A 26916-nucleotide genomic window follows, 5' to 3' on the forward strand; every position below is an offset into this window, starting at 1 on the left:
ACAGATTTATTCAGTAAAGAAGAGCCAGATCTGTGTTCTTGAGTGCTGGAAAATCAAAGCAAGTATTTGCAATAGTCAGAAGGCAAAAGCTAGTTCCTCATTTTCAGCCCTAATGGCATTCAGCTGCTCACTTATCATTCTTCATGGAGAACTCACCTTCCTGAGTAAACAGGAAAAGAGGTGGATAGTGCCGGATCAGGGGTTCCTCTTGGCCCAGAAGTAACTATCTCATTACTTGATCAAACAGTCCCTGGGGCATGGACTAGAGGAGCCACTTGTTTTCATGTGATGCTAATTGCACTGTGCTCAGCCCACTGGCATCTCAGCTATGTGAGGATTTCCAAAGCCCAGCAATGGGCCATGGGAAACCTCCCTGGTGCTGAGCACCTTTCTGCTAGTAGGGAATGATGGGAGGGGAAAGTCTGGTGTAATGAAGCCCCACACTGAAAGATGTAATCACAGGAGAGCATTCAGGGAAGTCCTTGCAGTGCTAAGACAAGGAGAGAATCCTTATTTTTTATGGAAATGCTTTGTTCACCAAAATGTGGGTGGTGTGCTGGATAGGATGCTGTACAGACACAAAGCTTTTTCCAGTTGTGTATGAAATCCCTGATGCCAGCAGTGCCGGATGCAACAGAGGAAGAAGTCTTACTTAGGAGGCTCTTGGGTAAAGCAGAGGATCAGGTGTCCTATCTCTAAAATCTTCAGGAGCCTCTGAAACAGTTCTTTCTCACTGAACAGCCCAAAGCAGTGCAGCCAAAATGACCACCAACGGACACTGCTGCAGAGTTCTGACTCACTGAACTTAATGGGAACAGTCAAACAGCCAAATGGCTCATAAATGTAATAGACATCTACAAATAAGCACTAATTTAAAATAATAATCCAGCACTCTGGTGTTCCCACATATTACAAATGTAGATCAATTTATATCCCCTAAAATATCTATTTCTCCTAGAACTCATTACAATTTCTTGCTAATCAAATATAACAATAGGGTATACAATTACACACTATAAAAAGGGAGAGGTAGGACCAGCCCTCACCATTGGTTTCAGAAGTGAGTCTGGAGCCCTGGGTAAGTGTGGAGAATGGAACAAATGAGTCCTAGAGAGTCTCCCCAGTGAGATAAGTGATGGTGGCAGCTGCTGTGAAGGGACCTTGAGGTGCTGGAGAGTGCATGCTTGTTGAGTATCATAGAGGATGGTTAATGCCAGGAGGAGGAGATGGGGAGATGTTCTTCCACCTAAATGCTGAGCACCTGAATCTCAGCTAGTTGCTCTCTGTATATTTTACAGTCTGCGGGGTCTATTTGGTGGGTCTTTCTCCTCTCTCTGAAGCAGATATCTAACGTGAGCAAATCACACCTTATACATTCCCATTCCTTTCTTGGCAACCCTGCACACAGCAGGAGGGTTGAAACTGGATTATCGTTGTGGTCTTTTTCAACCCAGGCCATTCTGTGATTCTTTGATTCTATGATTCTATGACTCTACGATTCCTATCCCTTACAAAAGCTGTAGTGCAAGTCTAGGGGAAAAAAAGGCGTGTGGTGCACCACGTCCCTGCTGCAAAGGACGAGAGGAGTGGAAAGAATGTATGAACCACGAGGTGCTGCTGGGAGGACGTCAGGAGCAATGCAAATCTGCTCACATGGGCTCAGGACAGGAACTCTGTTTCCCCACGTAAACACCAGGAAGGAATCAGTGCAGGTGAATGTCATTCTCCAGCGTGATCCTGATGTCCAGCATAAACAGGATGCATCATGCATAGATACTGAATGGGTTGCTGGCTTCTTTTTCTGCCCATTCAGCATTGTTGTAAGTGATGTAGTTGGCTGCCTACACATAGCCCAGTGATGACATTCCATCTCCATGACTGGAATATTTTGGAGAAATCAGGATTTTCTGTGCTGTGTATCTGAGTGGCGTATCATGGCTAGATAAAGGCTTCAATAGCTTACATGGAGCCCTGGACCTAAACTGTGTGTGTTTACACTGCTCTGGCAATGAAAAATAGGCCTTAAAATGTGTCCCCCTTTTCTTTGACCTCAACAGCTTGAAGAGGTCCCCACTGGAGTTGTGTCCCCATTGGCACTGCCAAGTACAGATGTTGTTAATAGGCCAACAGTGGGTGGGAATGGGTGAAATACATTTGGTAGCCAGAAAGGTACTGGAGAAGCAGAAATCTCAATATATTGTGGAAGCACTGGTGGAACACTGTAGGATTAGATCTCTCTTAACACGAGAAGTAGGATTCAATGTTTCTCATAGTAAATCAGATCAGTTGCCCGTCTACCCTAATAACATCAGTCTGTTCTTACTGTATTGGAAAAACCAAAGGGATCATTCAGATATTTATGGAAAAAAATGAGATGAATACACCCAGGCATACTAAATCTTTTTGGAAAAGCAATTCATCGAATACTTACATGATTTTTTTCTGATTACTGTCTCGTTCCCATTAGGATCCACGTGACACGTGCATAAGGTGGAAGCAGGATTTGCTCAGGATCATGTTTTGCCTAGAAGAAGGTTTCCATCAAAAATTAGGCTGTGGACAAATATGTAAAGCATGTGCAGGTGGAGCCTATGCAGGTTGTTAGTGGTCAGGTCTCCATACCCCTGGGCTCCCTCGTTTCCGGAGGTGACGCCACTCACGCCATATAAAAAGGTTTGCATTTTGCTGCCCGCATCAGTTCATTTGTCTACTCCCTCACTCACTTGTGCTGGTGAACGGTAAGTCTTTCTTGGATTTACCAGGCAATAATTTGATGATTGTTCTTCTTGGTTGTTCTGGTCAAAAGGATATATTAACTATCACAGGAAAACTTTGCTTCAGGTGCTCTCATTCCAGGATCCACCTTGCAATGGGAAGAGGACATTTTGACTCTTAGAGATAGCTTTTTCTTAAGTAGCTTGGAAATGTCCTGCCACATCTTCAGCAACCATCTGTCTCTTATGCTCCTTCATGTTCTATCTTCATTAACCTTTTTTTAAACCTCATTAAGTCAGGAAATTACATAAATTACTGGATGCTGCAGAGTAAGACTTGGGACTTCAAAGGAGTTGGGTGGGAAGAAGCATTATCATGAAGAAGGAAGCTTCAGAACACCTGAGGGCTGAGCTGCAGGAGGCAACTTGGAGAAGCCAATGTGGGGAACTGAATCGGAAACAGGAGCTGCAACCTCTGGGCTAACTCTTTCCTCATGAAGGAGAAGCCCATTAAAACTGATGCAACTCCAATGCTGTACAATGATACACAGCACAGAGTGTCTGAATTGATAGCCTTTGCGCTTTCTCTGGGATTAGCAGCTTAATATCTACACAGATGGGATTGTGCTCTGTGGTGTGTTTGAGGAGCTGAAGAAGTGACCAGCAAATGATGTGCTGTGGAATGTCTGCTGGTTTAATTAAGAAAATAAGGAAATCGGCTATTGTTATGTTATGGCAAAGCTAAACTGTGTGCAGCAGTCCTGAGTTTATGGTTGTGATTTTTCTGACAGTTATGCTTTCAGGTTCCCAAGAAAGTGTTAGTTGTATGTACTCAGATCCAGAAATCAAGTGTGGAATTTTCCCTAGCTGACTTCTCAGTCCATCAACTAACTGTTATGCCTGCTTGAAGGGCTTTGGTTGTGAACTGTGGCTTGGGGAGAAAAGAGTCCTGATTTGTTTGTCTTGTCTTTGCCTCCCAGTATCCAGCAGGATGTCTTACTACGAGCAGTGCAAGCAGCCCTGCCTGCCCCCTCCCATCTGCCTGCAGAAATGCAGCCAGAGTGTGGAGCCCTGCAGCAACATCTGCGTGAAGCCGTGCCCAACACAATGCGTGGAGGTCTGCCAGAACCCCTGTGCCTCTGAGTGCACCACGTGCTGCAGCACCCAGTGTGTGGAGCCCTGCAGCACCCAGTGCAGCACTCAGTGTGTCACCCAGTGTGTGGAGCCTTGCAGCACTCAGTGTGTCACCCAGTGTGTGGAGCCTTGCAGCACTCAGTGCAGCACCCAATGCGTGGAGCCTTGCAGCACTCAGTGTAGCACCCAGTGCGTCACCCAATGCGTGGAGCCTTGCAGCACTCAGTGTGGCACCCAGTGTGTCACCCAGTGTGTGGAGCCTTGCAGCACCCAGTGCACCACTCAGTGTGTGGATGTCTGTCCCCCTACATGCGTCGATGCCTGCATCAAGCCCTGTGCCACCCAGTGCCCGACGCAGTGCCCGGTTCCATGCGTGGAGCAGTGCAGCACCCAGTGCAGCACCAAGTGCGTGGAGCCCTGCCCAGCACCGTGCGTGGAGGTGTGCACCAAGAAGTGTGTGGATACATGTGAGACCGTGTGCCTGGAGCCATGTGGCACCGTCTGCACTCGTCCATGCTAATTGCCTTCATTGCATGGGCCTTGCAGGCAGCCCCTGTGCTTTGGTGTACTGCAATACCTGCAGGCTCATGAGCACCCAGGGAATGAAATACAGATGACAGACCTACCTGCGACATATAAAAACCTCTCCCAACATGGTTAACCTATGATCTCTTTGACTTGGAAAATATTTCTCTGCATTTTTCTTCCTCCATCTCTTCTTCCTGTGCTACGCCTGCAATCTCAGCACCTTTTTCTTGGTAACTGCAGTTGGCCAATCTTCTATTATCTCGGGGAAATCTTCTGCAATGGTTGTACTGTGAGCAGTTGGTGGATGGAAGATGCTTCCCCTTCTGTTCTTTAATTCTATACCTGACTTCTAATGTTTGTCCTCTTGCCTTTCAAAGTCTACATGCAGCAATAAAAATTAACCATCGATGGCATCAATGTGTCATCTTGTCTTTCTTTAGCCCCCAAATTCCCATGTCTTCAGACCAAAGGACACATTCCTTTAGTTTTGCTCTTAAAAAGCTGGTATGGTCATGGAAGATTTGTGCCTACAGTGCTGCAAACCAAGCATGCATCCTAACATTGAACAATGCCAATACCATAAACAAAATATCACCCAATGAATACTGCTCTGACAGATGTCACAGTTTCATTCTACCTCAAAATAATGGCATTTTTGGTCTTTGTGGCTCTGGATTTTGGGGCCAAATCTGTTAAAAGGATATTTTGAAAGTAAAAAAAAAAAAAACAAAAAACCCTAGCCTAAGGCAGAAGGCATAGAGAAGGCATTAAGATCACTGGTGTGATCTTAATTATTCATTAAACCAATCCAGTGGAGATGAAAATGGCCTTTTCAGGCAGCTTCTCCCATGATCCTCGTTGACTGAAGACAGAAAGTAAGGGATTTGGCTTCAGGAAATGAATTTTGTCATCACTCAGGAGCAGGTCCTTGCCCCGCAAGGCTGCAGTTTTGTTCCCAAGTTTGCTGCAGATTCTTTGTGTGACTTTGGGCAAGTCTCACCGTTGTCATCTATCCATTCTCCATCTGCAATGAGAAGTTACCTCCCCAGCTGATAAAGCAGTTGGCATTGCAGGTTCATTAACATCTGGCAGCGGACAGTAAGGTTTTAATTCATTCACAAGCACATGTTATTTATTTGGAGTCACAGTTCTGAAACCAATGGAGAACCATTGTCTGGACGGAGTTACAACCATTTAGATGTTGAGTTTCAGAGATAACGCTCCCTTTGTCTTACACACCTGCATGTGACTTGCTCACCTCTGTCTCCATGATGGCCATACAATTTCCATGTCTGGGACAGAGGATTATTACCCACCTACCATATCATTATGGCAAGGGTGGAGAGGGACTGATCTAGAAAAGAAAAGAGTTATATTTAGGTGTGTGTAAACACTGTTACCAAATCAGCGTTTAATGAAACCTTGTGTGCAGGTGTAGAGTTTGACAGTAGATTACTTTTTGACTTATTTCTGTCAACACCAAAAGGTACAATCACTAAACAGGAATAACGACAGACAAAATGTATCTCATGAAGGCAAACTGTTTCTACACCAGAACATACCTTTCCATTTGGAGATACAAACCAAGGGTGGGTGGACCAGATATCAGACAGCAAGAAAGGGGAAGGCGAGATGGAGACCACACACCTCCAACTCCTGCTGTTGAACACAAACCTTTGGGAATTCATCAGTGAACTCTGCCATCCCTAACCCCACAAAGGACTGCAGGTGTAGCATCAGTGCCCACTTCCAGATGTGGAAAAAATCTGTCAGGCAGTCATGTGCAGCTGCTAATGAGATCTGTTGTCCAGATTAGTCACCTCCGACTGATTCCAGTCCTCTTCATCCAGCTCTATCAGCCACATTAGTCATTTAAGTTTCCTCTTCTCCCCCTCTCTGCGAGCACTGCTCCAGGCACAGTAATGACAGATGTGAGCATTCTGGGGGAAGTGGCAAAGAGGGCTGCTGGGCTGTGTCCATTGTGCTTCCTGTGCCTGATGGACCATGTGTTTTAAAAGCCCTGACACATCGCTCCCTTATGCACCTGTGGTCAGAGTTGAGCATTGCTAAGATTCTCCCTTGCATTTAGAACAAATGAATGATGTTTCGTCCATGTTAACCTCATGGTCATTAAGATCCCTGATTAATCAGCAACGAATGGGGGATATTACATGATGGGATTTTCCATTAGCAGCTTCTGCTCTCCTACGGCCAGCAGAAGCCATGTCCATCATTTCTTTACATATCGCACCACTACATTGGAGACTGAGCTGTAATTCATAGGGCTGAACATGACCCCACAGGGCACAGAACTGAGGAACACTCAATGAAGTCTAGAACTGCGTTTTCCATTAGAGCTAGAGGCACTGATTCTGTTGAAAGAGTTTCTCTGTTTCTTCCTTGGAAAAAATCAAGAGGACTGACATTGTTCTCAAACGTAGACTCATTCCCAGCAAAGGGAATCCTGCCATGACCTCAGCAAGTCAAGCCCAGTGCTTGTCAACAACTTTTAGATCCTTCAGTGAAAAACGAAGGGAAATCTCAAGGAAAGACAAGGGGGAAGATTTCTATTTCTTTTCTTTTTTGATGATATAAAATGGTTCAGTTTCCTTTTTGGGAAGAAAATGGAGTACAGAAGCAACATCTATCCTTGTGATCATAGCAAAATAACCAGGAGACACCTCAACTTCATGCAAACATGTTTTAATGACATCGAATCTGAGCTGGCACTGAAATCTGAGTTCACCTGTGGGATCTTTGCCCAGGGTCGGGACGGGATGAATTATTAATAAATTAGCCAGTTATTAGCAGATTGGGTGTGCCTCGGATTAAAAACAACAAATCCCCCGCACCCGAAAGAGGAGGCATCTCTTCAGCCCTTGACTGAGGTCCAGGAGTATGGAGGTGTCAGTGGAGCAGGTTCTGGTTGTGAAAGATTCTGGTCATCAAGTTAATCTGTTGTCATCAACTCCCGGGGCTGCCTTTGGAGCACATATAAAAGCCTCCTGCTCCTGAGGCTCCTTGCACTTAGTGGTTTCTCCCCTTCTGCCAGCAGCAGCCGACGCAAGGTGAGTCCCTCCGTGCAGAACCAGCAATGCTGTGGGTTTTCATGGTGCTCTGCTCTTGGGAAATGGGATGGTTTCTCTTTATTTTATTTCTCTGCTAGCAACTCCAACCCATTTGCTCTTGCATGTACATGAAAACCAAATTCTGTTATTTCAAGACTCTGAGGCTCCAGACAGTGGCTCACTGACTTTCAATCAGCAAACCCTTGTCATCTCTCAGCATTTTCTTCCAGCTGATAAGAATCCTTTTGGATAACCACCAGACATTGAGGATCAGGTACCAAAGGATGGCATCCACCAACTAATTCTGTGTTTGCAGAGCAGCTGTGTGCCGATCACCAGGGCTCTGAGTCTCACTTTTGTGCACAAAGTGGTAGCAGCAGGAGCACAGTTCTTTGCATCTGCAGCAGGGGACGCAGCTCCTGCTCTGGGTTCTCAGTGCTCTATGCAGAGATGTGACCATAGGCAGAGGGATTGCTATCCAACTCGTCTCTCTTCCAAATAAGCCACTTGCAACACTGAAATATCACAGGATTTTTGCTCCTCTTGCACCGAACAAATACTGCTTTGAGGTCCTTAGCCTCCATGATCTTGTCGCAATTCGTCTTGCTTCTTAATCTATCAGTGTTCAGAATATGTTGAGCAGAAGGAAAAACCCACTCATTATTTCTCTCCTCCTCTTCCCCCTTCTTCTGGAACCATTCACCTGTTGGGATCACAGCTTCATTAGGGCAGTGCTTTCCTCCTTCATTCTCTTCTTCATCCATACAGTTATACCCTGGGGCCTCAGCAGAGCTCCATAGAGCCCAGAAATGAAGTATGGGGAAGCTATGACAGACTGGAGTCACCAACACAGGGTTGGTTTGAACAGCCACATCCTGAGGGATTTCCAAGTTTTGTTTGTTTGGGGGTTTTTTTCCATGTTTTTTTTTTTTTACTGCTAGAATTAACTTTTAAAGACTCTTCATTGCTAGCTTTGGATCAAAGCTAATGAAGTGACTGAAGCTACAATATCTGTTAAGAGAACTGTGTAGGGCTCGAAGTAACCAGAGGGGCGCCTTGCTTTTCTTCCAGGCTCAGCAGAGATGTCTTCCCACCAGCAGAAGCAGCAGCAGCAAATACCAGCCCAGTGCCAGCAGAAGTGTCCCCCGAAGGGCGTGGAGCAATGCCAGGCCCCCAAAGGACAGACCAAATGCCCCGTGAAGAGCATCCCACAGCAGCAGCAGCAGCAGCAGTGCCCCAAGCAGAAGTAGAGCTCCCAGCAGCGGCCATGAAGGGCTGTGGAGGATGCAAAAGCGTCTTTCTGTGCTCTCTTTCTGCTTTCCAGCTCTGCCTGAATAGTTAGAAATTTCCAAGACGCCTTCTTTGCTTGGGGAAATCACAAAGAGATGCAATTCATTATCTTGGATTTATTCATTTACTATAAAAGAGTCGTGGAGCTGTTTCCTTCTAATCTTTAATTTGGGACACGGTGCAATAAAAGTGTAATTAACCTCCTCAATTGCTTCCTGATATGTATTTTTGTAGCTTTACTGGTGTCAATCGTTATCTTTTGCTTTCTTTTCATAGTCAGAGTCACCTTTCAGTATACATATGCATATAGGGCACACCCACAGGGGCCCATGCACATCCAGGTTTCCCATGGAGGAAATGGCATTCTCAGGTCTGGATTATGAAACTTTGCAAGTTGTTTTCATCCTGAGCTGGAGCAAACCAGGCAAAACTCGGTTTTCTGCAAGGTATAACGTTCTGAAGTATATTCCTGTGGGATTTATCAAAGCAATTAATCACAACTGGGAGTCCCGGATATAGTGTAGCTGCAATCTTTGCATGTTTTAACACTGAAAGGAAGCTTTTCATTGCTTTGAATGATTATTTCCAGTTTTAAAAGAACCAGAAACAGGATTTTGAATGTTTCTGTTTCTCGGCAGGAAATATTGGCTCAGCTAATTGATTTCCAGCCAGCTGTAAAAAAAAGGCAGAGGAGGAACATTATCACAGAGGCAGAGGTGGTGAATGATGTGATATTGATGCCTTGCAGTCAGACATCAACAGGCTCTGCAAGCCAGAGGCTGCGTCTGGTGCAGCTCTGCAATCTGGTGGCGGAGCTGCATGCATCCCACACCCATCCAGCAGGGCAGGGTGAGATTGCATTGCTTGTGGCTCACCAAGAGTGGGAAATCTGTGAGCTGCTGCTTGCAGCTTGCCCTGTAGATGGTGTTTGAGTAGGGCAGATGGAGCAGGACGTGAGCTGCGTCCTACTTTGGGGTGGGGCGTCCTGTGGAGGTGTGTCAGTGAAATTCATTAGTGTTTCAATGCACAGTTAATTAGTGTTACAGTACAACCAGCCATCCAATGGGCTGGTGCACCGCAGGTTCTCTTGCAAATGCCTGCAGAGGAGCAGAAGACACAGCATTCCCCTCAAGCACCCACGTCTGAGTCCCCATTCACCTGGCATTCAACCTGAGCGGCCTGCAAGCTGAGAGCCCTGGCTCTCTTTGTGAGAAGAAGCCATTAAAAGTCTCACAGCTCAGTATTCAAAGTCATTTTTATTGTCCGTTTTCACAGTGAAATAAATCCTGGATACAACATCAGCCTAAAACAATTAGGGCGAAGCACCAAACACATATGCAAGAGCAGTGTGTGGTGAAACATATTGCAGGGTGTAACTCAGACTGTGCACACCGCCTCCTTCATCCTGTCTGACAGTTAGAAGCTGAGCCGGGGGTTAATCTATTTCCAAACACGTCTGGGTTGCATTTAATTACCTACACCTTTTCCATTAATACTCTCAGCTCGAGCTGCTCCTGACACATCCTAGAAAATCTGAGGTGAGCTCTCTTAGGAAAGCGCTGATGACAATTAGTTTAGCAAAGCAGATAATTAAGAGGTGATGGCTCTTTTGTAAAAATCTATCCCTTTCCTCTAGCCCAGTGGGTTTTGCATTGCATAAGATATTCAGCACTGTGGATTCATGGTCCAGAAAGCCTTGGTGCCACCAACCAGAACCCCTTAGCTGCAGCTTTAGTGCTAACCTCAGATCCTAATAGTGATAGGCAAAGCCCTAAATGTGAGGTGGGAGATTGTGCTGGCGTGCAGGGAGCTGGGGAGGGATGCGTGGGAACCAGAAGGCAGCGTGCAGGTCTGCAGGATGCACTGACTCATCAGGTGAAGGTGGAATAATTGGCGTGATGAGCCCTGGCTGCAGCCCACCATCATGCTCTTTGGTTTCTCTCTGGATGATTGAATGACTTGGAGATCGGAGATTGGCAGAGATTCAGGTTGCTGGAAAGCCAAGCGCTCATGCCTGCACCACCACTGGGAGCCTTCCTATCTATGGCAGCCCTGACGTGTCAGGTAGCATATGGCTGTTAGTGGGGACAACGTGAGCGTTAGTGGGGGGAGCTGGGAGCTGTGCTTAACAGAAATTCTGCAGTGGGTAAAAGGACGTTGGAAAATGACCTGTGTGAGATATGGGGAGAGGTCTTGCATCCTGCTTTTCTCTTCGGGGCTTCCCTTGCCAGCTGCAAGTTATTTCTGTGTCAGTGGCCATGGGCTGGGCTGCTTCACCTGCTGCTGCTCGAGGGGAGGATGCTTCTCAGGAATGGAGCTCTGCTCTGGCTCTGGGTCAGGCACAGGGACCTCCTTGCACTCCTGCTTCTCCTGGGGACATGGTACAGGGTCAGGGTTTTGGACGGGGACCACCACTGGGATCTCTTTGCACTCCTGCTTCTCTGCAGGACATGGGGTGGGCACGGGGACCTCCTTGCATTCCTGCTTCTCCTGGGGGCAGGGTGCAGGCTCAGGGTTTTGGACAGGGACCACCACTGGGATCTCTTTGCACTCCTGCTTCTCTTGGGGACATGGTGCAGGCTCAGGCTCTTGAACAGGTTCTGGCACAGGGACCTCCTTGCATTCCTGCTTCTCCTGGGGACAGGGTACAGGCTCAGGGTTTTGGACAGGGACTGGCACAGGGATCTCCTTGTGCTCCTGCTTCTCCTGAGGACACTTTGCAGGTTCAGGAGAGATAACAGGGACTTGAACGGGGATCTCCTTGCACTCCTGCTTCTGCTGGGGGACAGCTTCGGGGCAGACCGCAAGGACTGGCTCTGGAAGCTCTTTGCATGCTGACTTCTCTTGGGAGCATGCAACAGGCTCAGGCTGTGATACTGGAGGGAGAGTTGGTGGTAGCTTGCTTTGCTGCTGCTGCTGCTCCTGGGGTGGGCACTCGGGTATCACAACTGCTGGTGCTTCTCCCTTGCCTGGTTCCACTGATGGTGCTGGCAATGGCTCTGTTTCTTCTGGATACTGCACCACTACGGCTGCAATAACTTCTGCGACTTGGGCTTCAGGTTGGTGCTGCTGAGGGCACGGGACAGGCTCAGGGCAGGGCTCTGGCTCTTGATTTTGTTTTGAAATCGTTTTGCCCAGGCCAGGTGGGAGAGTGACTTCCTGCTTGCATTGCATCTGATTCAAAGACATCTTTGCAGGAAACAAGATTATCTGAAAGAAACGTCAGAGTGTTATTGTACCTGCTGAACAAACTGCATTGGGATAAGAGTGAAACAATTATGAGAAACATTAATCATCTGCAAGACTAACATTCTCTTAGCTTGCCCTTGGTTACCCAAGGCAGGTTGGCTCAGGAGGAATTATGATTTGCTCTTTCTTTTTCATCCTGTCTCTGACTCTGCCTTATCTTGTTCCTCTGCAGTGCGGGACAGCCCTGTCAGGTCTAGCAGAGGTAGAATCACTCCTTTGAAATCGGAGCTGATTTACACATCAGAGCTCTTCCTCCTGTTGCTTTGCGCTTCCCAACGTGTTAACTCCCTTTCATTTCTTTCCTGGGGGACTGAGGAGAGGAGCTGGCAAATAACAGACCTGCTGGATTGATAGCGGTTTCAGAAAGTCAAAATAATCATAAAAAAACATACTGCTAAAGACAAGCATTTAAGAAAATGGTGCATCAGAATGTAAAAAAAATATAAATCTGGGTCTAACAGAACGCCCCACACTGACAGAACTGAAATCGTCTGTTTTGTTTGGCCCTTTTATAATGGTTTTAAGGTTTTTCTTGGAATTAAGGCCTCAGGGTAAACCTCCCCAGTAAGTAACATCTTTGTGTAGCACCGGGAGCCTTAGAGGTGCTCATGTCATAGGTCAGCTCCACCTCAGTGCTATCACTCACTTCGTGGTGACGTAATGGACCAAGGCTGCAGTGTCACAGTCCTTCCAGCTGCCATGGAAAGAATTAACAGTGGTGATGCTGCCCTACATTTCTGGACTATCATCACTAATAATGCATGTAGTTCACATGAATCAGGATAATCAAAAGGGATTTCTTCTCCCAGGATGTGCAATGTGCCAAATGGGTTCTCCTAGAGCTGTATGAAACTCCCTCTCTTTGGTGCACTGCTGAAGCAGGACCAGGTTTGGCTGCCTGCTGCTGCGGCTCTGGCAAATCCCATGCTGCTCTTTTTCTAAAGGCAATCTAAGGACACAAAGAACAGGTTAAAATCATGGAAGCATGAATTGGAAGTGTTGTTTTAAAGTCCCACCAAAAAGGATTGGAGCCAATGCAGATCAAGTGTGTGTACAAGTGTTCTCCCTTCCTATGGCACCTGCCCTGCTCAGCACATCTTCAGAGCAAATCATTGCTCTCTTTCCCATCCTCCCAGATCATCCAGATCACTATCTGATGCCCTTACTGTTTCCTTTCCTGATGGCATCTTATGCCATGGATGACAGAGCACAGGAAGAGTATTTTCTCCCTTCTTCTCTATCAGCCCCTCATACTCACAGGTCTGTCTTTTGAATAAATAATTACTCAATGAAATTAAAGTTTTAAAAACTATCACATTATAAATAACAGTATCATAGAAAAAATGGATTTGGAAGGACCTTCAGTAGGCCATTTAGACCTTCCCTTTCCCTGAAGGCAGAATCAGTTACACTTAAACCAACATAATTCTATCTAATTTCTTCAGAAAAGATCTAATTTAGCACTTAACTATCCCTGAATTTATACACTATATGAACCTGCCTTGCAGAGCCATGCCCAGACTGCTGGTCCAACCCCAATGCCCACAGTTTCTTTCCTTTGTAAGAGTCCCAAATTTACCAAATAAAGCATGTCTTTAAAGAGCCTGCCTACATTAAACCTCTGTGAGATTCTAGCTAGCATTAAATCTTAAGCATCGCAAGAAGGATCAGTATTCAGTGACTTACCCAACCAGTCAACGGGGAGAAGTGCAAAGTCGAGTGGATGGAGCAGCGTGGAGATTTGGGAACTTTTATATGGTTTCAAAGCCCTGCCTTCTGGGGATGAGTCCTCCAGGTAATGAGCTCACTCTTTCACAACTGCCGTTGTGTGTTTCCTCCACAGCCTTGTTTTACACGTAGGCAGTGCGAAGAGACAGCTTTTTTTTGTGTGTGTGCAGAATGCATTTTAATCCCTTTTCTGGCTGATCTGAGCCAACAGAAAACTTTCTCTGCGAATAAAGGCCGTTGTCTTTGGTTTACACCATCACTGCAGACCCACCGAGGTCTTCCATGCCAGCTAATGGTCTTGCCCCCGTTTCTTAGGATGCATTTGTGGCTTAAGACCTGGGGACTGTTCCTGTTTTCGACATCTGCCACCTCTTTTTCATCAATGAATTCTCTAAAGTGATTTCCCAGTCATTCTATCAGCTCATGATGGATGGGTTTATTTTTTTCCCATTAAGAACTTCATAGCTTTCATTCTTCCTTCATTTCAGAGCTGATTATTTTGAATGCATGTTGTCATCCATGGTGTGGTTCCCAGCTAGCAAACACGACATAAGAGGGACCTGAGTATATCTTCATCTACCATATGAAGAGTAAAGGGACTTTTAAGAGCATATGAGATTTATTACACTGGGATGGAATTGGGACATCAAGCTGGTTTGGGTGCTAGGATGGCATTTGAAAAGAAAGTTTCAATATAGCAGTGAGATGAAGGGAGTTTGTAGTGCACACAGTGTATTCTAGGAGCATAATTCCACGTTCGAAGTATATGAAGTGAAAATAGCTCACTGATTATTACCCTCAGATCTCACACAGCTGTTAGGATACAATCACACCATCCTCACTGTTGAGGGTAGGGGCAGTTTGATCCCACACAGTGACGCAGCCCCCACAGAGGTGAATTTCATCACATTTGGTTGTCTCGGGTCTATCTTTGTCTCCTCTCCACGGTTTTACCTTATCACAGCACGCACTGCAGATGCAATCACTGCAACAAGCTGAGCTGGTACCCAACAGTGCTGGGGCTGCCTGTGCAAACTCGCTGGCTCCAGCTGTGGTGTAACTTCCTCTGCTGATAATCATTTAGCAACTGAAGCACAGAACACCTGAAGTTTAGACCACGCATCGTCTTCTGCCATAGCGTCACTTCACCCATGCAACTTCCTTTCTTGCCTCATTGCAGGTGGGGCTGAGCTGGTTTCTGGCTGGCTCTGGAACCTGCTGAGTTCTGGTCACCAGCGAGGGATGGTCCCAGCTTTAGATCTGCCTTCATCTGAAGCCTCACCCATGCTCTGCTGGCACAGATTTCATCCATGGCCTCACTGAAGGCAGGAGGCAGAATGCTTTCCAGCCACAGATAATCTGTCTGTCTGCTTTCTAGGTAGCATCAGGCTTTGTGGTTGTCAGAACCCTTTAGCTCAGGTTGCTTTAGGAATACAGCCCTTCAAAGCAGGGCTATAGGAATACAGCAAGGGGGAATAAAGCCCTAAACCCCGAATTTTATAGTTCACTTTTTGGCCTGGAGAGGACAGAGCAGCTGTGTTGAGGTAGACAGCACATTTCATTAGGTCAAATATTGCAATGGAGAAAAGCAAATTGCAGGTTCAGGCCAGAGCCTCAGTAACCTTTGTTACAGCCATCAAGGAGAGACATAGGGCACGTAGCACCTGTGTCCAGCACTGAGGCAAAGGCAGCTACAGGTGCAACCACCACAGCCGTGTGTTGAGACACTGCTTTCATTTAAGCAAGCAGCAGCTTTCGAGAATATACATCCAATTTGGGTGCCAATTTTCCAGCCTGAGCTTGCAACATTCCGTGAGTAAAGAAAATCACTTTCCATAGCTGGAGGGGAGATGACCTGCGTCGTGTCTGCAGACCAGACGAGGCCATCCTCACCTTCTGCCCTGGTTTGGATCCAGCTCTGCAGAAGTTCCAGGAGGTCACTTCACGTCCACGGCAGCAACCTCAGCAGAAAAATGACGGCAATTATCATCGGAGAGGCTCTGAACTCAGCCTGTGGATAGGGAGTGAATGTTTTTCACACCGTAGCAGGATAATTGCTTTCCCTTTCCATGCGAATTGCACAGAGGCTATTTTTAGAGGCAAATGCCATATGTAGTGAAACCTGCCTTGCTCAAACCTCTGGGGAACTACGGGAGAAACGTGCATCAAGGAAAGTGACTTGGCAGCCAATGTGGGCTCAGTTCCCACCTGGCAGAGCCCTGGCTCTGCTCCTGCTGATCCCAGCTCCACACCACTAATTCCAGGCAGTGCAACACTGCAACTGATAGAAGTGGCCTGAGCCCATTCTTCTTCCTAGACAGAAACTGCCATTACAGGTTCCACTCAGCTTGCGGAGGTGCTGAGCTACCCTGAGCCCCCTGGTGGCTTTACAAGTGCTAATCACATCATTAATTACCCAAGTGCCCAGGAGTCTAAGATACCCGGAGGGGTGCACAACAGTTACACTAGCAGCTCCGAATGGAGGTCTGTAACTGTCTGATGCACCATGGGGGCGTCTCAGTACCTCAATGATTCCTGCTGCTATACTACTTCACTCTGCAAGAAAGGAAGAGCTTTCTTAGAAGCACTGCGGAGCATCTCAGCTCAGGAGGTGAAATGTGACCCTCCCCTCACATTCACAAGGGTGCTTCTTGATTTCTATCTACAGGGCTTGGAACCTTTGTGCACAGAGAAAACGATCTGCAGAAGCTGCTGCTCTCCTGGATTTCACGTCTTGGTGTGATTCATGAGCTGCTCAACCGGATCTCCCAACACAGGGCTCACCCTGATGGCTTAATTAGACACTGTTTCGTTAACACCCCATCTTGTTCTTTATTATTGTGCCTGTCATCACTTCAGGGTGGACACCTCGATTAGCTCATCTCATGAGACAAAAAACTTAATTACAAGTTACTGAGTTTCTTAGTATCGGTCTGTCTGCTGCCATCCCAGTAACTGAACCATCTGCAGACTCCATCTTCTCCAGTCCCACAGGGATGGCCAAGCAGTCTGCACAGGGCTTTTATTCCCCTGCCTGTTATTCCCTGAGAGACTTCTCTCTTTTTTTTTCTTTGCTGTAATGCAGCACTCAGGCTCCTCAGGATTACTTTAACAGCTCTCAAGAGACAGGCATGGCTGAAGTACTGAATTGTCTGTGACTCCACATTCAGAGCTCTAAAAGCTCTTCTATAAATCCACCAACCTTCATTTTCAAGCTTTTTATACATTTTACTTCCAGTTCTCTGAGAAGACAGCCAATTCCAGAGCCCCCTGCACTGCCTCTTGGATGCCTAATTCCCAGCCTAAATGAATTCCTAACCGCTGGTGCAGAACTGCTCTGCTTCTCAAGTACAGCACATTGCCTCATTGAAAACCCATTGGGCGCAACAGAAACACTTTCCAGGCAGTCAGCACATCAAAGAGACTAATTCTCAATTGCTTCATTCATGCACCAGTGCTCAGGAGTGGACTTGTTGGAGCTAAGCCTGCCACCAGCCCTTTCTGGCCCAGGCAGGAGGATTTGCAAACTGCAAAGGAGAACAGCTCCAGGGGGTCACCCTGAGTTTGTGCTCAGCTTTGCAGAGCTGCTGGTGGGGAACAGGGAGCAGTTGGGGTGCAAACACTGTTTCCTGTGCTTCTAGGGAGGGGATGAGATGGTGAAATGGCATCTGCACACAGGCAGGTGCCTGCTGCAATGGGGGAGCATTGCTCGCCTTTGGATTAAGGTTGCTTTTTGCCTCCAAAAAGAGTCAAGAAAGACTTTGAATATCCCTATGTTCAGCTACTGCCTTTGCTGCCTGAACTGCATTTGTTGTTATTTCTGGCAAGACTGCAGCTATAGGGCTTTAGATGAGAGCATTTGGAAAGTGCCAGAACAAGAAGGAGCTCCCAGGCTTCAGGTGCAGCCAACAGTCTTCAGCTGCTAAGATACAAAATGCTGGAGAAAGGGGAGCATTCACTCCCAAAGGCCAAAAGGAAACACCTGTGCTAGAGCCTTCCTAAGAAGTTGAGCTCCTGGGTGTTACAAGGACTTTTCTGACACCCCAGGCCCTTCTCCTACCTTTGCATTGATTAATTGCTTTACTGATGGATGGGGTGAGTTGCATTCTGGTGAATCTGTTACATATTGCTGGTAAGACCACGAAAAATATGACTTACTGTGGAGTTATCGTTCAGAAGTGGTGATTTTGGACTCTCCCTATTGCTAATGGAATTAATTGAGATTAAATGGCAGGAGCTGCAGGCTCTTATGGGAAGACCAATTCTTCTCCAGCTGTTTCTGCATCCGTGTCATGACAGATTAATGGAGATAATCTGGGTCATACCTGTGCCAATCTCATGACTTTGATGGCATCACCTCACTGTACAAGGAGATTACAGGAAAAGGATCAGGCCCAGAGGACTCAGAGATTATAAAACATGCCTTGTGTTAATCCTAAAACCATGCTGCTAGTTGAATTGCTATGGAAAAGGGAAACTTTTACAGTTCAGTATGTGGAGAGCCTCTGATGTCATAACACACCCTGACTGATAGAAATACCCCCAGCCCCAAGGAGGGGAGGAAGGGGCAAATCCCAGAGCAGCAAAGAAGGCTTTGGGGCTGCAAACCAACACTAAAGTGGTTGAGTCCTGGAAAGGGATCATCCAACAACATCTGGATGGTGGAAGGAATCAGAGCAAGTGAAAATACAGCAAGAAGATAGCAAGGGAGGGTAATTGTTGGTCTTTGGGCTTTAGAGAGAGACTTATTTTGGTTCTTCTCCTTCCAATTGCTCTGAGCTACTCATTAAAATCAGAACAATACTGAACTCTGATTCCTTCTTCCTAACACCTGTATGTGGATTAATTACCAATGTTTCTTATGGAAAGTGCTGCTGCTTGTCCCTCTTGGTCTGTTTTCCCAAATTTCCTCACTCAGGTAAATATAGTATTTGCTTTTCAGTTCCTGGCTCACATGAGGGATGTGCACCCAGTTAGCAAAGCCAATGGCACAGCCAAACCCAGCCACAGCTGAGGAGGAGAGAAGCCTTTGGAGCAGCCCAGGTGCGACTTTTTACATCAAAATCAGGATCTGTATTAAGCCCACCTCCAGCTAAGGCACTGTGAGTTCCTGCTTCTATGCTACCCCTCCAACAGCAAAACCAGAAGCGTCAGTGTTCCCCAAAAGGAAAAGTAGATCCTGGCAGAGGAACAAAATCTGGGCCATATCATGGTAGCATCTTCTACTTCCTGATCAGATAAGGCTGCTATAGATGTATTTCTTAGCTGGGTTCTTTGGTAACTCCATGCTGTTGCCCTGTGCAGGGTGACTGTGTTTTGGGTGCAATCAGGTGCTGGTAGCAGCAACATCCCAGCTTCCCTTGCACTGGAAGCCCAGCTGGTGTAGCTAATGGATGCAGTGTTAGGGGCAGTGCTGGAACTTCAACTTCAAGTCACCAGAGCTATTGCAAGCATGCAGTCAGACTCTCAGCAGAGGTTGACCTCATGGAGCCTGGTGGCAGCCAGAACAAAGAGGTGCACTGGGGCTACTAATTGCAAAACAACAAGAGTTCATTAAGTAATAAGAAGCTTTTAAAATACAGTAAGGAGTCTAAGAGAAGAGGGTTTCTTTCTAATGCATGATGGGGTTTGTATTTTGCCTTCAGCACTGCTAAACCATTGAAACAGCTATATTGCAATTTTACAGCTTGCTGGGCTAATAATACACTAAGTTTTATTATCTGCAGCCTGTATGCTGCTAATTACAAGACTGTAATTAGTCAATAAAAATATGCCAAGTCTGCTTATTCTCTTCTTTTTCCCTCTTCTTCACCTTCCCCTCACTGTGAAGCCCACGGCATGCAGCCTGGCATCTGTTTCACATTGTTTTCAATGCACAGAAACACACATGCATGTAAGCAGCTGGAATGGGGACAGAAGGCTTCAGGTGGGCTGCAAAGATGTGTCGGTGGTTTTGCTTTGATACCTGCACTGCTTTGGTGCCACGAGTAGCATTCAGACGTTACGGTGCTCAGATGCAAAGCAGCGATCTGGACTGAGCTCACAGGCTGCCCGGTCAGGCAGATTCTTTTCTTGGAGAGCAGAGGGCACCAGGAAATGAGCTGCTGTTACGTGGTTGTGCAAGGCTGCTGCAAGGAGGTATTTGCGTGTGCGTATGCTGCGCTCTAGTGGCTTGCAGGGCTTTAAGGACGTGGCCATCCCAGCCATGCGCAGTACTGACCATAACCAGTGGTTGGCACCTGAGGGTTTTCCTTATGCTCATGAGGTGTTGAGCAGAACTTGTCCGTGGTGGTACTCCTCCACATCCTTTCTTCAAGGAAAGGCTCTCTCATTTGCCTCTGCTTTAGCCCCATATGCACAGTGTCTTTTGCTAAGTGCTATTTTACTGCTGAGCAGCTCCCTGCTGTAGCCTCCTCCAGCTTTACAACTCTGTCTCGTTATTCCCTGTTTTCTTGTTAAACTTAATGGAGCAAGGCTAATTTTATGCTGCCTGAGATTTCAGCCTGATGTCTTGGATCACACTTGGCCTATTTACTTTCTTTCTTCTATCTTCTTTTCTTGCCTGCTCGCTCTTCCAACCACATTTCTATATCTGGAGCTGTGCATTCCTGGGGCATTGGCTCATGCTCCCATATTGCTGCTGTGTGATGGTGCTGCTTTGCATTCCTGGCTTATTAAAGGGAAGGTAGTGGTTTCCCAGCGTCTCCCCTAGCATCTCCTCCAGGAGGTTTTTCATCTTCTCTCTCCATGGGAAGATGCCTTGGCCCTATTCTAACTTAATTTTTCACTTCCATCTCACACTGTTGCCCATGCTGCCAGATAAGCCAGGTACATTGAAAAGAGCCCAGGAGGTTCCCATAGGTGACAACCACTGCTGGGAGGAGGTGGATCCTATGGGAGTGTGAGCAGGTGACAACAGAAGCACACATTTTTGACAGGCGTCGTCATGTGAAAGTGAAATGCTTATTCAAATGCCATGCAGTGAAAGTCTCCCAAGTTGCCCTGCTGCCAAAATTATAAAGAAGCCTCATTGGTTTTTCTTTCTTTGAGTCTACAGCTTTGGAGTGTGCTGAGAAAGTGGATTTAGATCCATATTCATGTAGATATTATGGGGTATGGACATAAAAGACAAGTTGTCATTGGGATCTGCTAATTAAATTTGCCATGGCTTTCAGTGAGTTAGGCAGGTACTCATGGGTTGCATCCAAGTATTGAATGAAATAAGGATTTGTTTGAAGGTTGGGGCAGTGCCTGTATCCAGACTAGAGTAAAACTAATACACGAGTGAGTTGCTCACCTCAGTAACAGGGAGGATCAGACCTGCAAGCTTTGGAGCTGAAAAGCAGCGAGGAGTTATGGCTTTTGATCAAACAATAGGTTTCCATGGGAGGGATGCCACAACAAAGCCACACTGCTTGTGGTTCAGCTAACGATGAGCACACTCAGTGCTGGAGATGCCTATGGTAAAGGGAGCGTTTCATTCCCTGTGATTCTTGCTCAGTGAAATCCAATTTTTCACCCATGAATAAACCTTGAGAAGCACTTTCATTGCTGCACAAAAGAGTTGCTAGGCTTTCATATTCAGTTGCATTATGAAACCTTTTATGGACCTCATTCCTGGCCTCAATAATCACGTGGGAGGGCTATTTCTGTAGCTCATAACAAACTGAGGTTCTAATGAGCATGCTCAGGAGCTGCTCCCCTTGGGGTGGGCTCCATCTCCCCCAGTGCTCAATGCTGGTGTGACCTCAGCACTGCTTTGATCCAATCCCCACTTCTCTACGTGGAGTCAGTGGGGAGAAAGTGTCTCTTTATCGGATGCTTAATGGGCCAAAATGCACATGAAAGCATTGATTGGATCTTCAGTGACTTCAGAAAATTAATATCCCTGTTTTCTGATCTGGGCAAGGTGTGTGATAAGATGTTGACTCACTGAGAGGAACCACAAGACCAGAGGAAGTTTATCTGCTCCTGGTGCTGCTGATGACAGCTGAGTTACGCAATGCCTGCAATCAGATGTGACTGTAGATCATCTTTTCCACTCATCTGAGAGTCACTGGATGGTGTCTTTCCACTGCTCTGATGATGCTGACTGCATTGGGATCATGGGATTACTGGGGTTGGTGGCCACACTCCAGGGCTACGTGAGCTGAGGATGCAGGTGGTCCTGGATCACCCACCCAAGGGGGGTGATGTGGATTCCAATGGGAGCTTCTTGTTTCCCCTGGAGGGGCCAGGGTCTGTGTCCAGCTGCACGCACAGCTGGACATTATAGTGGGGATGGGAGGTCCTGCCCTAACCAGTGATTATGGGTAGAGAAGGATGCAGAGAACTCAGTGAGGCTCCCAAAGCCATTTGTGTGCAGAAGGAGGCCATGTGTTGGAACAGCCCCATGTCTGGGGTCCACCAGGAGGTTTCCAGGGCTGGAAGGAGGGCTTTGGAAAGCCACCACTGCTTGATGGTGTGTACACTCCTCTCTTACCAAACCTCTGCAGGTGGGTCTGCCACTGCCTCTCTGAATACCATTCAGTCTTACCGTGCCAGGAAGGATTAGACAGGAGGTAATTACACTCACTACGGGGAGCGGACATCCAACTACTCATCCATGAGGATGAGCGCGTTGATGCTAGTCACTGTGAGCATTGCACACAGGGCAGCTTGTCCACGGAGCTATTAGGCTGTGTCGTGGGTTCCTCATACCTTCGGGGCATGCTTAGCAGCTATATAAAAGGTCAGCTTCCATTAGGGCTCACTGGTCACATCACAACGCTGTTCTCATCGGGGAAGCTGGGTAAGTCTGCTTTGTGCTGAGCCGCTGCAGCTGTGGAAATGCAGATTTCTTGCTGCCTTTTTACATATGAAATGCTTTGTGGGCAAGGTTTTTAACGCTAGTGAGTGTGAATTGCTGAGTTGGTGTGGGAATGAGCTCTTACTGTGTCTCCAGCTGGGTATCTGACCCCAAGGGCCACTTGTGGGTAATCTGAGGAACAGCTGTTAGCAGTAATTGGGGTGCTGCTGCTGTAGTTTGCTTTTGGGGGTGTCTGACAACACGCAGAGCTGCTTTGGTGTATCAGGGAATGCGGTGCTAGAAGAGCTGTAAGCAGGCTGTGTTCAGCTGTGGTATTGCTGCCCCTTAATTGGCTTTGGCTTCCTAACGAGGATGAACTTGGTGATGCTGAGAACAGGCTGTGAGCTTCTGCATGCTCGTGGTGCTATGGGGTCAGCAGGCAGTGTTGCCTTGGGTGCTGCTTGCCTCCTGCTATGGCAGATGTGGCCAGAGGATCTGAGATGCATCTGGGTCAGGGCTTTTTCTCAACACATCAGCAAGAGGTCATAGGCAGTCCCCAACAAAACCAGAGGGGAAAACATGGACTTTGTGATTGGAAGGCAGCTCTGAATGAGAAATTTCTCCTCTGACCTCAAAGATCAGTTCTTCCTCCTTGCAGGTCTAGGTGATGGAGAGGAAGATGAGGTCCAGGGGGATATTTCACGCTGGGTATCTCTGAATGTCCCCACTGTTAGACTTACTGCCATGTTTCTGAGTTATAAGTTACAGGTTAGGTGCAGCTCTGGGACCATGGCATGGATAGATGCATCTCCAGCACCCGTTGGGTGCCTGTCTAAGAGCTCTGCTCTCTCACCTCTCGTTCCAGCCCTGCCAAAACCTCACTAAGATGTTGTGCTACCAACAGCAGTGCTTTCCTCCTCTCCACCAAGAGCACATCCCCATTAAGTGCCCGCAAACACACCCTCTGATGCACAGCTGGCAGTCAGAGCTGTGCACCCCGCAGTACGTGACCCCCTGCATTCCTCGGCAGCGGTTTCTGTCCTCCAGCTTCTCCCCACAGCAGTGTGTGACCCAGTGCATACCACGGCAGCAGTATGCAACCAAGTGCGTGCAACAGCAACAGTGTGTGACCCAGCACATCCCACCTGCCAGGTGTGTGACAACCTGTGTGCCACAGCAGTCATGTGCCGCCCAGGGCATGTCGCAAGAGCCATGTGTGACCAAGTGCATGCCCCAGCAGCAGTGTGCAACCAAGTGCATCTCACAGCAACAATGTGCAACCAAGTGCATCCCGCAGCAGCAGTGTGCAGCCCGGTGTGTGACCACGTGCATCCCACAGCAGCCATTCCTGACCAAGGGAATCCGCCAGCAGCACAGTGCAACCGTGTGCATCCCGCAGCACTGCGTGACCACATACGCCCCACACGAGCAGTGTGCAACCAGGTGTGTGACCACGTGTGTGCCACAGCAGCGTGCCACAAGGTGTGTCTCACAGCGCTACGTGACCGCTTGTGCCCCGCAGCAGTGTGCCACCAAGTGCATCCCACAGCAGCAGTGTGCAACCAGGTGTGTGACCACGTGTGTGCCACAGCCATGTGAGACCAAGGGTACAAGCATTTGTGTCCCACAGCAGCAATGTGCCACGAAGTGCATCCCGCAGCAGCAGTGTGTCACCAAGTGCATCCCGCAGCAGCAGTGTGTCACCAAGTGTGTCCCACAGCAATGTGCCACGAAGTGCATCCCGCAGCAGCAGTGTGCCACCAAGTGCATCCCGCAGCAGCAGTGTGCCACCAAGTGCATCCCGCAGCAGCAGTGTGCAACCAAGTGCATCCCGCAGCAGCAGCAGTGTGTCACCAAGTGCGCTCCACAGCAGCAATGTACCACCAAGTGCATCCCGCAGCAGCAGTGTGCCACCAAGTGTGTCCCACAGCAATGTGCCACGAAGTGCATCCCGCAGCAGCAGTGTGCCACGAAGTGCATCCCGCAGCAGCAGCAGTATGCCACCAAGTGTGTCCCACAGCAATGTGCCACGAAGTGCATCCCGCAGCAGCAGTGTGTCACCAAGTGTGTCCCACAGCAATGTGCCATGAAGTGCATCCCGCAGCAGCAGTGTGCCACCAAGTGTGTCCCACAGCAATGTACCACGAAGTGCATCCCGCAGCAGCAGTGTGTCACCAAGTGCATCCCGCAGCAGCAGCAGTGTGCCACCAAGTGTGTCCCACAGCAATGTGCCACCAAGGGCATCCCACAACAGCATCAGTGTGCCACCAAGGGCATCCTGCAACAGCAGCAGTGTGTCACCAAGTGTGTCCCACAGCAAAGTGTGACCCAGTGTGTCCCACAGCAGCCGTATCAGTCAGGTGGAGTAAAAATTTCAAGTCATGCTAAGAAGTACTGCTCTGCATCCAAATGGCCCTGGTAAAGAGGAGAGGGGGAAAGGAGGGTCCATGGAAAACCACTGAGGTATGGCTTTGGGGCAGAGTTATTTATCTACTTGTATCACCTGCCAACCTGTTGCTATTGCTTAATTCTGCTTTATCTCTGTTTTCCAGTCCTTTCCCTGTAGCTCAGCTCTATTTTGGGCCAAGGTGCAATATTATTCCCTGCGTTCCAGATATCTGTGGCTTGTTCCTTAGTCTGCTGCAAGAAGTAGTTTAGTGGGATGTTACTAAATCCTCACCTCATTGAAAGGAATAGTTTTAATAGAGGAAAAAAAGTAGAAACGCCAAAGGAGTCCCTCTGATGACAGCATCAAGAGGACCAATGGAGTGGCCAATGGGGGCTCAGGGTTCAGTCCTGGCCTCAGGAGATGACACCCACTCTGTCCTGGATTTCCCCAAAGCTGCATGTTCTCCAAAAGAGTCATTTTTGCTCACAGATTTGGAAGCCAAATGTAAATTTGCTAAGCAAAATGTATCCGAGTCTTGTTCCAACAGCCTTCATTGCAGGAGGTGGCCAGCAATCCCTGCTGACTCCGTGCTGACTTCAGCGGAGTCCCCGATCGAGGCAGGATCTCTGGTCAGAGAAGTTGGTTCTGCTGCAATTTTATACGTGAAAGTTTTTTTTTTTTATATTCACTTGGTTGCTTTGGTTAATGTGGAAAACAAAGCCTGAAACAAAAGAAAGTCTTGGAAATGAGACTGAAAGCTGTAGCACTACTCCTTTACAAATGTTTGAGATACCGAAGTGTTTAACTATGTTCTTTATGCTGCCTGAAGATGTGTACTCTGCACTGTATTGAAAACAAACTATATATATGTATACTTATGATATACATATATATACCTAAATAAATATAGTTCTCTGACCTCAGAGTAAACATCTTGTCTTTTTGCCCTTTGGTGCTTCTTCTTTATTACAAACAGTGCCTGTGCAAAATACCCAAATCCTATGGCATGCCCTATCATTAAGAGAATGAATCGGAGGCTGTTCACGCCAAGTGGATGATGCTTTTTGGGAGAGCCAAAACAAGTGATGCAAGAAGAGCTGGGTGTGACCCGGGCTGGGACGCTGCCCTGAATCCTACCTGGTTCTGACCCACTTGGTGACCTTGGGGTGCCACCGTGGGATGTGCTGGGGGGTGAGGGATGGCTGTGGTCAGAATGGGGCAGCAGTGTCCTCTGGGGTGTGATGGGAGCTGAGATCCCACCTCCTCAGAGCACCCATGGACGATAATTGGGGATGGAGAGTGAGTGGCATTGACAATGGCCCTCCTCTGCTATGCAGAGCCAGGGATTCTCTTGCAACTCAGTTCTTTGCATTCCTTTACGGGAAGACCATCACTGCAGGCTTTGGAGAGACCTTACACCCCTGTGGCTTCCCTGCAGGAGTTGGGATGGCCACAAAAATCACCCGAGTTGCAGAGCTCATCTCATGGGTTGGAGTGACCATGAGAGTACAGAGCTCAGATTGGAGCCCAGCGCTGACCCTGACTCATTGGGTGACTGCAGAGCGATGTGCCTCGATTTCCCCTGTGCTTAATTGGGAATAATAACAGCCCCCGCAACTCTGCCCTGTGCTACACCATGCGTCTCCCCGAGATGAAAGGATTTTAGAGGACTTCCCAGATGCTAATTAAGAATGTTTGGATGACAGAGCACGATGCTATCATTGGGTTAGTATTTTGTTACCTTACTGGAAACACTAAAATATACATTAGGATTACTTGAAGGCTACCGGACCTGGTTCTGCAGTACGAACTGGATTTATGGAGCTTATAAAAATGCTCTTAATCTGCTTAGCAGCTCTTTTATTCCTGCTCTTGGTTCCTAAAACCTTGGGTCAGATCATTTAATATTAAGAAGGGTCATTTAATGGTATGAAGGGTGTTGTAATTCAGGGGAGTGAAGCACAGCTAAGGGAAGCACAGGTAGGAATGAGTGCTTTTGTTGTGGAAAACAAAGTAAGCCTGGAGAGA

The 26916-nt window shown here is 47.5% G+C and overlaps 4 protein-coding genes across 7 annotated transcripts; 3 read left to right on the forward strand and 1 right to left on the reverse strand.

The window, feature by feature from the left end:
- Window positions 1-2697: 2697 nt before the first annotated feature.
- LOC101751162 (keratin-associated protein 9-1-like) lies at window positions 2698-4480 on the forward strand. The gene is made up of 2 exons (NM_001318997.3): window positions 2698-2738; window positions 3695-4480. Exon 2 carries the CDS (start codon window positions 3706-3708, stop codon window positions 4366-4368), a length of 663 nt encoding a protein of 220 aa, NP_001305926.1. The 5' UTR covers window positions 2698-2738; window positions 3695-3705; the 3' UTR covers window positions 4369-4480.
- Window positions 4481-7386: 2906 nt separating this feature from the next.
- On the forward strand, window positions 7387-8757 carry LOC107055098 (uncharacterized). The gene is made up of 2 exons (NM_001351481.2): window positions 7387-7444; window positions 8516-8757. The coding sequence occupies exon 2, from the start codon at window positions 8527-8529 to the stop codon at window positions 8692-8694; it is 168 nt and encodes a 55-aa protein (NP_001338410.1). The 5' UTR covers window positions 7387-7444; window positions 8516-8526; the 3' UTR covers window positions 8695-8757.
- LOC107049024 (protein TsetseEP-like) lies at window positions 8750-13708 on the reverse strand. Of its 2 annotated transcripts, none has more exons than NM_001319340.3 (2): window positions 13670-13708; window positions 8750-11944 (listed from the first exon to the last, which is right to left on the reverse strand). In NM_001319340.3, exon 2 carries the CDS (start codon window positions 11921-11923, stop codon window positions 10973-10975), a length of 951 nt encoding a protein of 316 aa, NP_001306269.1. In that variant the 5' UTR covers window positions 11924-11944; window positions 13670-13708; the 3' UTR covers window positions 8750-10972. The 2 variants fall into 2 exon arrangements, with proteins under 2 accessions (NP_001306269.1, XP_015153879.1); XM_015298393.4 differs by having other exon boundaries at window positions 9972-11923.
- An 8754-nt stretch (window positions 13709-22462) lies between these two features.
- Window positions 22463-25806, forward strand: LOC107055096 (keratin-associated protein 9-1-like). 3 transcript variants are annotated; one of them, XM_040652540.2, is made up of 3 exons: window positions 22463-22502; window positions 23365-24635; window positions 24666-24954. In XM_040652540.2, exons 2-3 carry the CDS (start codon window positions 23386-23388, stop codon window positions 24919-24921), a joined length of 1506 nt encoding a protein of 501 aa, XP_040508474.1. In that variant the 5' UTR covers window positions 22463-22502; window positions 23365-23385; the 3' UTR covers window positions 24922-24954. The 3 variants fall into 3 exon arrangements, with proteins under 3 accessions (XP_040508474.1, XP_040508475.1, XP_024999302.2); XM_040652541.2 differs by having other exon boundaries at window positions 23365-24047; window positions 24243-24954; XM_025143534.3 differs by having other exon boundaries at window positions 23365-25806.
- Window positions 25807-26916: the final 1110 nt, after the last annotated feature.

The sequence above is a fragment of the Gallus gallus genome, chromosome 25 (assembly GCF_016699485.2).
Source record: "Gallus gallus isolate bGalGal1 chromosome 25, bGalGal1.mat.broiler.GRCg7b, whole genome shotgun sequence".
NCBI lineage: Eukaryota > Metazoa > Chordata > Aves > Galliformes > Phasianidae > Gallus > Gallus gallus.

Coding starts and splice junctions, on each gene's coding strand:
- LOC107049024 (NM_001319340.3), bottom strand. CDS start 11,923: ATGTCTTTGAATCAGATGCAATGCAAGCAGGAAGTCACTCTCCCACCT.
- LOC101751162 (NM_001318997.3), top strand. CDS start 3,706: ATGTCTTACTACGAGCAGTGCAAGCAGCCCTGCCTGCCCCCTCCCATC.
- LOC107055096 (XM_025143534.3), top strand. CDS start 23,386: ATGTTGTGCTACCAACAGCAGTGCTTTCCTCCTCTCCACCAAGAGCAC.
- LOC107055098 (NM_001351481.2), top strand. CDS start 8,527: ATGTCTTCCCACCAGCAGAAGCAGCAGCAGCAAATACCAGCCCAGTGC.